Raw genomic sequence first — 10979 nt, 5'->3', positions numbered from 1 at the left:
GGGACAAGAGTCGTGAGTTTTGATCAGTCGTGGAAGTAAAGGTGCTGAATACACACTGTCTACTTAATTTAAAAAGATGGAGATCAAACTATGAAGTAAAAATACTGGTGTTTTGGGGCAGGTACAGCCAACTGGTGCAAAAATAATATTGCGTTGTCAAAAATAATATCCCCAAATGTAACTAGAAGATATGTTATACATGACCTGAAACTTGGTGAAAACAAAACATGCACACTTAAATGTTGACATTTCTCTTTATTTAATCATGTTTTGAGTAAAGTATTTTTTTAAACATTAATAAAATATCAAGCGGCTCATATAAAATGTACTGTGTCAGTCCGAAGTTAAAGCACAATAGTATCGGTGCTAAATCCTACCAGTATAGTTCACTGCTGCTCCGCTACAATGTTGCCTTTAGTTCAAATCAAGCTTTCCTTTATTGGATGGATCTTAAAGCACATCTCTAACATGTCTATTCTTCATGTAGAGGCTCACAACACAATTATATTTTACTGAATTGAAACAACTTGGCATTGAATAACAATCTTACACTATGAAAATGTAAAGTACAGTCCCGTGTAGCTCAGTTGGTAGAGCATGGTGCTGGCAACACCAGGGTGTGATTCCAACAGAGGACCAGTATAGAGAAGGAAAAAGTGTATGAGAATGTATGCACTCGCAATCTGGATAAGAGTATGTTAAAATATTAAATCCAGATTTCAGTAGTCGTTTATTAAGTGCTTATTTCAATCACAGTATTATTTATTTGAATGCAAAACGTTTTGTACAAATGTATTTTGCTTTCCTGTGCCCCTCTTAAAATGCACAGGAAAACGCAACTTTTATCAAACTTCATCATCCAATAGCAAATGTGGAAAAAAATGTCACAAATTTCTCCTTGGCATGTGGCACTTAAGACTCTTGTCAACATTCTCAAACAAACCCTCATTTCATTTACGCACTGTTTTACCTTTCTTGGCAATGTGAAGGCTAGCCTGATGAATCAAACTGCTCGTTGCTCCTTACAGATTGTGACACCATCTTAAATCCTTCTTCACAACACCTTATTTCAGTCCAGTCCTCAGCCTTTAGCCCTTGACTGTTGAGAGCTCTGCCTACAGGTCAATTGTCTCACTGCAGATGCTCATCGCATCAATCTGTCTGCAGACATTGATGAACTCCTCTTGTACGGACCGGTCCGCTTCAGACTCTAGGTCAAGACTCTCCTGTGAGGCTGACCCCAGTGTGCGATAGTATCTCTGCATGTGTGAGCCCTGGTGGCTGGAGGCTGTAATGCGGCTTGAGCTGCCGCCTAGGGATGAGGGTTGGGCGTGCCCCTCTGGGCTGGAACAAAGGACCATAGAGGACCCCCCTAATGAGGGTCTGTACAGGGAGCAGGAGGAGGAACTTCCCCTCCAGCGTTCTGGGGAAGAGGAGTTGGAGGACAGGGAGGGAGATGGTGGAGCACCCAGGATGGTGTCGCCTGCCATAGGTCGGTTTGGTAGAGGGTTTGGGGGAGGAGGGGGCATCTCCACGCAGGAGGTCGTCCGGTACAGGCCTGGGTCAGCTGAGAGGGTCTCTCGAAGCACCTGGCCACCATTGGGCAGGGTGGATGTGGAGTAGGGGATGTTGAGTGACAGGTCACTGCAGCAAAAGGGTATGGACGGTCTGAAGAGGCTTATGGGAAAGAGGTCCTCGCTGAAGAGCGCCTCATCAATACTACGGCGCAGGTTGATGGGCGATGGCGGCCGCAGGTCAGCCGTGGAGTCGCTGGTGAAGGAGGAACCCCCGGACGCCTCTCCACCACACCTGTCCTCGGGCTTGCTGGAGCCAGGCAGATCCAAATTCAGGTCCAGGTCTCTGTAAGCCAAGGCCCGGTTGCTGTGGTACAGGAGGTCCAGGCCGTTCATGCTGCTGCCTAGCCTTTCATCCATCAGCGTGTAGAGGGGCAGGCACTCTGTCTCCCCGTGCCCAATGTCACAGATGGCCAGCTTCTCCTGCTGGCTCAGGGTCCACTGGTAGGTTCCCGGCATAATGGGCGACTTGATCGCCAGCAGCTCCGTCCAGCAGCTTCCAGGCTGGGGAAGGTGGTCAGAGCAGTAGATTGGCTGGGCCACCACCAGGGCTAGGGTGAGACAAACTCCAGCCTCACAAACCCTGCAGCTCAGCTGGAAGGTCCACCAAGGCCAGGGGCGGAACACATCTGCTCGTCCGGCGAGCCCCAGAGAGTGGAGCATGGCGTACAGCTGCAGCCCGGCGCAAGCCAGGCAGAAAAGAGCCGAAAGGCACACTGTCGCAGCCGCACGGTCCCAGTCCCTGCTCTCTGCGAATGGACAGCGGTTGTATCGCTCAGCTGGCGTAGGCGAGGTGTTATTCAGATGATAAATGTGCTTTGAGTCCGCCCGTACGTAGCAGAAGAACACAAAATAGGCGACCGATAGAAAAGAAACCAGCGCCACAAACGTTCCCCGGGAGATGAGCGAGATGAAGAGGCAGAAGGGCGCCCTCCTCTGGTAGAGCCTCAGCAGTGCTACAGGACCAAAAGCTGCTGCGAAGTGCAGCAACACCAGACAGGCCAGGAAACAGGGTCTCTGAAAGGCTGAGTAGGATAACTGCATCCTGGAGCGCATAGAGAGGAGCAGGAAGACCAGGCCGAAGGCTGCAGTCAGGCAGGGGAACGGAGCTTCGTAGAGCAGCAGGGAGGCCTCGGTGGACGGCAGCCGGTCCTGGTGGCCGTAGGCATCGTAGAGGAGGGAGAAAGCCCTGGTACACCCTGCAGCCAGGAGGAAGACACTGACCAGGGCGAAGTAGCCACAGCCGGAAGGGCAGCGCAGGGGCAGGCACAGCAGGTTGAGCGCCGAGGCTAGGGTCACCATGGCGAAGATGAAGCCCAGACCGTACACGTGGGCATCCCAGGCTAACCCCCAGGCGGCCATGGCGCTGTTCCAATCAGAATGCAGGGATACGAACATGGGCCGGGCCGGAATCAGGAAGGGGTTATTTGATTGGTTGGTGGAGGGGGTGTTGGCGGTGGGGAGGACATCAGAGATGGTGGGCGGTGCCCAGGTGTCGGAGATGTTGCAGATTCCCGAACGTTCCTGATTGCAGTCTGGGAGGTAGGTGGTTTCACTGCCCGTTGGGTCGGACAGCCAGTCTTCAGGATCAGGAAGGTTACCTGAAAAAAACATGGGAAAATATAGAATTTCAATTTAGAATCCATAAAAAGTTGATCGCTTCCTAAAAAGCAATTTGTCATGAGGTTTGACATGTGAAATCCACCTGTGTTCATCTGACCGTCCCAAATATAGATCAATGCCATATGCAGCAGCGTCTATACAGCACAATGCTGCACAGCCACATCGTCCTCAGGATGCTGTTTTCTGATAACAGCATAGTAATACAATTTACCAGCAGAGGGCAACACCCAAGAGAGTCCATCCTAAACAGGCACACATGAGAATACACAACGTTTACTCAACATTCGAGCCTAGACACTAATGGGCTGAGGGCCAAGTCTGTGAAAGCATGTGGGCTGAGCGCCAAGTCTGTGAAAGCATGTGGGCTGGGTGCCAAGTCTGTGAAAGCATGTGGGCTGAGCGCCAAGTCTGTGAAAGCATGTGGACTGAGCGCCAAGTCTGTGAAAGCATGTGGGTAAGGTCAATGCATGTATACTGGTAAGATCAATATATGGAAGATGACTTGGATGTGTGAACCTAGTAGTCATTACACACAAATGCATCACGGATGGGCACCAGCGCCAGTTTCCCTCGCACGGTTTTAGGCTCTTCCTTTTCAAAGCTTTACAGACTTCGGCAGCCAACATCTTACATGACGTCCATAATAGCCATTAGCCAAAGAATTATCCTCAATCAATGCCACTTCAGTAAAACAGATCAGCTAGGACATCAAACAGACCAGCGGGCACCCATTTATTTCCATGCTTCTCCTCACTCCTCCTATTGAAGACGTGAAAACACAAACAGGCCGAATTACATAGACACAGACACACAAGCCTCATCAGTCATTCAAGCCCAGCCCTATCAGATATAATCTACAGGAGGTTGGTGGCACCTTAATTGGGGAGGACAGGCTCGTGGTAAAGGCTGGAGCAGAATCAATGGAATGGTATCATTCCGTTTGTTCCGTTCCAGACATTATTATGAGCCGTCCTCCCACCAGGCTCCTTATTGGGCTACAGAGACGGAGACAAACGAGCAGGATATCCTGGTATACAGGGAGGTACTAGCAGTTACAGAGCTGCGTGGTTTGTAGGCTGCTAGATGTAGAGTACCTTGTGACTCTGAACTGTCTGTGATAGTGGTGTGAAGTGGACTGTGTGGGTTGGATTTGATTAAAATAATGATGCTTTTGAATATTGTATAATGCATTTGTCAAATGGTCTCAAAATGTGGTCTTTATGGTACTAAAATGCAGTTTGGATGATAAAGACGTGTGGCAAAACGAGAATATGTCATGTCTGTTGGCACATTGATTGCATGTTGGTATGCAACCTCGATTTATGTACAAACTTCTGTACCACAAAACTAAGTAATGTATTTCTACATTTAAGTTGTCCCTTTTCTCTAGTGATATATGAGACCCTAGCTCCTCTGATTGTGTTGTATGGTAGCTGTCTGTTTCTCCACCCCGTCTCAGTCCCAGATCCATAATGGACTGTTTTGTTTGTGACGTCTCTTCTATACTGGTCCCGTTTCCTCCCTCGAAGACCATTCTTCTTTTTTTCTCTCTCTCTCTCTCTGACACACACGCTCTCTCTTCCTCTCATAACCTCTACCCCATCGTTGTGTGTCTCTCTCTTCCTCTCATAACCTCTACCCCATCGTTGTGTGTGTCTCTCTCTTCCTCTCATAACCTCTACCCCATCGTTGTGTGTCTCTCTCTTCCTCTCATAACCTCTACCCCATCGTTGTGTGTCTCTCTCTTCCTCTCATAACCTCTACCCCATCGTTGTGTGTGTCTCTCTCTTCCTCTCATAACCTCTACTCCATCGTTGTGTGTCTCTCTCTTCCTCTCATAACCTCTACCCCATCGTTGTGTCTCTCTCTTCCTCTCATAACCTCTACTCCATCGTTGTGTGTGTCTCTCTCTTCCTCTCATAACCTCTACTCCATCGTTGTGTGTCTCTCTCTTCCTCTCATAACCTCTACCCCATCGTTGTGTCTCTCTCTTCCTCTCATAACCTCTACCCCATCGTTGTCTCTCTCTTCCTCTCATAACCTCTACCCTATCGTTGTGTGTGTCTCTCTCTCCCTCTCATAACCTCTACCCCATCGTTGTGTGTCTCTCTCTCCCTCTCATAACCTCTACCCCATCGTTGTGTGTGTCTCTCTCTTCCTCTCATAACCTCTACCCCATCGTTGTGTGTTTCTCTCTCTCCCTCTCATAACCTCTACTCCATCGTTGTGTGTGTCTCTCTCTTCCTCTAATAACCTCTACCCCATCGTTGTGTGTGTCTCTCTCTTCCTCTCATAACCTCTACCCCATCGTTGTGTCTCTCTCTTCCTCTAATAACCTCTACCGCATCGTTGTGTGTCTCTCTCTTCCTCTCATAACCTCTACCCCATTGTTGTGTCTCTCTCTTCCTCTAATAACCTCTACCCCATCGTTGTGTGTCTCTCTCTTCCTCTCATAACCTCTACCCCATCGTTGTGTCTCTCTCTTCCTCTCATAACCTCTACCCCATCATAATCTCTACCCCATCATAACCTCTACCCCATCATAACCTCTACCCCATCGTTGTGTGTCTCTCTCTTCCTCTCATAACCTCTACCCCATCGTTGTGTCTCTCTCTTCCTCTCATAACCTCTACCCCATCATAACCTCTACCCCATCGTTGTGTGTCTCTCTCTTCCTCTCATAACCTCTACCCCATCGTTGTGTCTCTCTCTTCCTCTCATAACCTCTACCCCATCGTTGTGTCTCTCTCTTCCTCTCATAACCTCTACCCCATCATAACCTCTACCTCATCGTTGTGTGTCTCTCTCTTCCTCCCGCGTGGCCCCTTCTCTCTCTCTCCCTGTCTAAATACACTGCCTGGCAATTGAGCTCTAATGTGAACAGCTTTGGGTATGGTGTGCATACATGTGGCCCTGCAACCATATTGAGGATGCTGAAACACAAAACCCAGTGCCTTTTTCTCAGTTTAATGCAAGAGTGCTTCCTGTTAACATGGTGTGTTGTAGAAAGGTTGTCATTAAGACTGTATTCTCCACCTCCCATCTGCCTCGCTGGTCCCTCTCATTAGCCGACCAAAGAAACCTCTCCACTCTAATCAGGAAGCCCAAACCACAACACAGACTCCTGAACGTTTCTATCAAAGCCTGACTCGAGTGGCTGATCCTTTTAAAGAGGGTCTTCAACATAAACGTCAGCGCTGTCCTGCAGAGTACTGATTGTCTTCTTTTGGCACTCGTTTAGTCTTCATTCCGTGCTCAGCCACCGACTCCCGAGATTCGGTGTGAGTTGATGACGAACCCGTCAAGCTCTGGGAAATATGAACCTGAGTGAGCGATCTGTCTCGCGGCACGACGTCACCATTTTTATCTTACCTCTGACAGACGGTTACGAGACGGGCGACCGTGGCTTTAATCATGGCGCTAATGCAGTGAAATACTGACTGCCAATGTTTTAAGAGGCTTTGTTTTTCCCTGATGCAGGGTTTTTTTAATTAGGCCCGCTGAATCTTTAATGGGCAGAAACGAAACGTGGTTATTAAAGAGGTTCCTCCGTGCATAGTTCCATGATGTTTCTCTATCTCTAGTCCCCTGTAGGATATAGTATACCCTAGCACAACATGGCTATTGATACATTCCCTTTAGGTTTTGCACAGTTGCACATAATGAGTGTCCGTTCGGCTGAATATATAGCAGACTCTGCAGTTACAACAGTCTTGTACACGTCTAAAATCCACTGAGGTGAATCAGCACACTAACAGCTCTGACACAGCTTATTATTCAACTAATCTGGAGGGTGAAATGAACAATAAATTGTATTTGTTCTGACAGGGTTAGAATTACACTGGCTGCCAGGGGTTCTGGGCACTCCCATAACAAATCAGTGCCCCTCACCAAAAGCAATAACATTGCACCCCCATAGAATATTAGTGTTGGTTCAGCCCACTATTTTTCAGCCACCTGTATGAGTCAGTAACTCATTGGAACCATCCCTGATGATGACACCTACAGACAGTAGTTAAATTGTAATAATGTTATGATAAGAGGAGGTGCCTGATATGTTGCTTATCTGTCACTAAAAGATTCCTTTTGAAGATGGCTATTACTACAGGAGAGACAAGAAGCAGTGTCCTCACAATAATGATGTAATATTGTCATACCAGACACCCTGTCTGCACAGTGTGGGAGATGTGGGCGGAGTTTAACACAAACAGGAAGTGCCAGGCGAGGCAACTGCCACAGATATCGGCGGTCATGTTGTGGCAGGTCAGTCGCTTGTTCCACCCGTTTGTTTACTTTCCTGGGCGATGCCCTAGCTGCCCCGCGGGCACAGTGGAAAACGTGACTGGGGTTTCTGGACTAGAGCCAAAGGTTCCTGCCTGTCTCGCTCGGGTCAATTAATCGCCCATCGGAGCGTCCAGCGAGTCCGCCGTCCTGGATACCCGCCCCTGTTGGAATGTGGCCGTGCGACGGGGACAGCGAAGTCCGGTCCGTTCCATCGCGTGTTGCTGCCTAGTTATAGTCTACATTCCACTTGTGACAAACCCCCTCAGGTTTACAGTCAGTCACATATATGGATGTGACGGTACTGCCCGGATTCAATGCCAACAGCGTGCGTATGTATGTAGACACTATAATCAATAACAAGCTACTTTACAATATAGCTTGAACAGAGATGTTTGTAGATGGTTAGAAAATAGAGAAAAAGAAGTCAATTCCAACTCATCAGGTGCAGGACAGAAGAAAAAGATGACCTGACATCGTGTTGTATTTTTTGTGCGTCAGTTTAAATCGCCATTGAAACATACTAGAGTTGCGGACATACTGTAAGGTTCCCATAGTTCAACAGAAGTTGAGCGATTTGTCTCAGACTTACGTCAGAGGTTATGCCTTAAATGCCCAATGCATCTGTTTTTAGCTCTGTCAAATCATTTCTGGGCAACAATTAAGTACCTTATTGTTATTTTTTTCCAATTAAAATTGTTTAAAAAATATTAAAAAATAGCTTCTTAGCAAAGACACATTTCTCAAGCAAGAATTTTGCTAGGACTATGGTAGTGTTCTGAGTGAGGGGCCTAAGCTTTATGGGAGGGATATGGAACCTCAAAACTAGCTGTTATTGGCAGAGAGGTTTAAAACTCTCTTTGTTATTGGTCTATGGGCGGCAGGTAGCCTCAAGGTTAGTGTTGGGCCAGTAACCGAAAGGTCGCTGGTTCGAGTACCGGAGCCTACAAGGAGAAAAGTCTGTCGCTGTGCCCTTGATACTTAACTCTAATTGCTTCAGGGGCATTGTACGTGACCCTGGCCGTGACCCCACTCTCTGTGGATGTTTCTCAGGGAGAGTTGGAATATGCAAGAAACACATTCCCATTATACACTTGTGTGTAACAGGACAAATATAAGCACCCCCAAATTATTATTAAATATTGCCTGTCGCCAGACAGTCCAAAATCCATCCCACCTGAACAGGCAGAAATTCCAGCCGGTCTTGTCAAACAGCTGTTACGTTAATACGGCATTATCAGCATTTTCACAATTTCACACTATTATTCCAACCTTATAGTGTGGAAATACAGTAACTGCCAAAATAAATGAACCACCAACATAAAGTGTCATAATAGGGTGTTGGGCACCACGAGGCACCTTGAACACCTTCAACGTGCCTTGGCAAGTTGGCGTAGATTCTACAAGTGTCTGGAACTCTATTGAAGGGATGCGACACCATTCTTCCACGAGAAATGACATCACTTGGTGTTTTGTTGATGGTGGAAACCTCTGGTTCAGGCGCCGCTCCAGAATCTCCCATAAGTGTTCCATTGGGTTGAGATCTGATGACTGAGACGGCCAGGGCCTATGGTTTACATCATTTCATGCTTATTTTGGCAGTTACCTGTATATATAAAACACAGGTAAATCACGTTTTTGACAGTACTGGGCCTTTAATACTCTTAATATGCCCCCCTTTTATTGATTTTCATCACATCAACTGATAGGTAAATTAGAACATCAGTGGTCATGAAGGAAATAGGAGGAAAGGAACTTGTTGAAGACTATTTGTTCCAGGATCCCAGTGTAAACCTTGACACCTGACTGCAGAACTCAACTCCCACTGACATCCTCCCCTCCATCTTTCTAATTGGTCTCCTGTTGTCCCCGCGTCAGGAAAATCCAAGGCTTCATTTAGCTTTCATCTGTTTTCCTTCACTTTCAATTTCACTGTCCTCAGAAAGGCAATTCAGCCGGAACGACTGTTGGAGGAGCTGTCATGCACATTGAAGAGGAGAGAATTGTATTTTGTGGCAAAATGGGTTGAGTGGAAAGATCTGATATGATCCCAAAACTCCTTTACATCAACAGACCCTGGCCTGCTACAGTCCTACATAGGAACATGTTATACACACAGAGATCTGATATGATCCCAAAACTCCTTTACATCAACAGACCCTGGCCTGCTACAGTCCTACATAGGAACATGTTATACACACAGAGATCTGATATGATCCCAAAACTCCTTTACATCAACAGACCCTGGCCTGCTACAGTCCTACATAGTAACATGGTATGGACTGGTTTGATATTTGATTTGCATGATAAGGAGGCAGCAGATTCTCTCTCTCACACACACAAGCCTCTGTGATGTCACGTCATCTGCAGTAGCACATTTAACTAGTCTATTTTTACTATTTGGCTGAATAGGTCTGCTATTTCTGGGCAGTAATGTGGGTTACATCTGCTGCGGAGAAGTGGGTTTCAAATGAACCTCTTAATTATCACATGATTAATGAATCTTTACTGACCATCCACCAGATGTTACTACTTCCTCTCTACCTGAGATGTTCTTCTGAAAATAGTTGCTACTGATCAAACGAAGAGAGGGAGAGAGGTCCTTAGCTAGACTCCGGCTGGTAAATGTTCAACAACACGATTCCAGCCAACAGTCACCTCCCTTTGGAGGCAATTAGAGACTGTAGGAAGGGCTGAGGGAAATGTTTCTGCCTGGCTGCTGTGACTCTCAGACAGATTGTAACAGTAATAGGCTGCTTTGCTCTTCAAACTGACAGTGTGTTGAGCTAGATTGGGGAAGTAAGTAAGCGAGGAGTGATTGGAGGGCTTGTGATGTATTCAAGTGTGTGTGTGTGTGTGTGCCTGCCTATCTTTGTGTGTCCAGTATCTTGTTTGTGTGATGTTAAGTGCGATCCAGTTACCTGTGATCAGTGGCTTTGACGTTGTTGTCGTAATGACTCCTGGTGGTATTTGTATTTATTATGGATCCCCATTAGTTCCTGCCAAGGCAGCAGATACTCTTCCTGGGGTTTATTATGGAGCCCCATTGGTTCCTGCTAAGGCAGCAGTTACCCTTCCTGGGGTTTATTATGGATCCCCATTAGTTCCTGCTAAGGCAGCAGATACTCTTCCTGGGGTTTATTATGGATCCTCATTAGTTCCTGCTAAGGCAGCAGCTACTCTTCCTGGGGTTATTATGGATCCCCATTAGTTCCTGCTAATGAAGCAGCTACTCTTCCTGGGGTTTATTATGGATCCCCATTAGTTCCTGCTAAGGCAGCAGCTACTCTTCCTGGGGTTTATTATGGATCCCCATTAGTTCCTGCTAAGACAACAGCTACTCTTCCTGGGGTTTATTATGGATCCCCATTAGTTCCTGCTAAGACAACAGCTACTCTTCCTGGGGTTTATTATGGATCCCCATTAGTTCCTGCTAAGACAACAGCTACTCTTCCTGGGGTTTATTATGGATCCCCATTAGTTCCTGCTAAGACAACAGCT

The 10979-nt window shown here is 47.0% G+C and overlaps 1 protein-coding gene across 2 annotated transcripts in view; it reads right to left on the bottom strand.

Annotated features, from left to right (window-relative positions):
* Positions 1–240: 240 nt before the first annotated feature.
* Positions 241–10979, bottom strand: part of LOC124014553 (proline-rich transmembrane protein 4-like) — a 47649-nt gene continuing 36910 nt past the window's right edge. For both annotated transcript variants that reach the window (XM_046329683.1, XM_046329684.1), the window contains one exon: positions 241–3175. In XM_046329683.1, the coding sequence (XP_046185639.1) occupies positions 1116–3175 (2060 nt within the window). In that variant the 3' untranslated portion in view covers positions 241–1115. The remainder of the gene's footprint in view (positions 3176–10979) is intronic.

This window comes from Oncorhynchus gorbuscha, linkage group LG25, assembly GCF_021184085.1.
Source record: "Oncorhynchus gorbuscha isolate QuinsamMale2020 ecotype Even-year linkage group LG25, OgorEven_v1.0, whole genome shotgun sequence".
Taxonomy (NCBI): Eukaryota; Metazoa; Chordata; class Actinopteri; order Salmoniformes; family Salmonidae; genus Oncorhynchus; species Oncorhynchus gorbuscha.
Note: the sequence above shows the minus strand (reverse complement) of the source record. Positions and strands in the feature narration are given on the sequence as shown.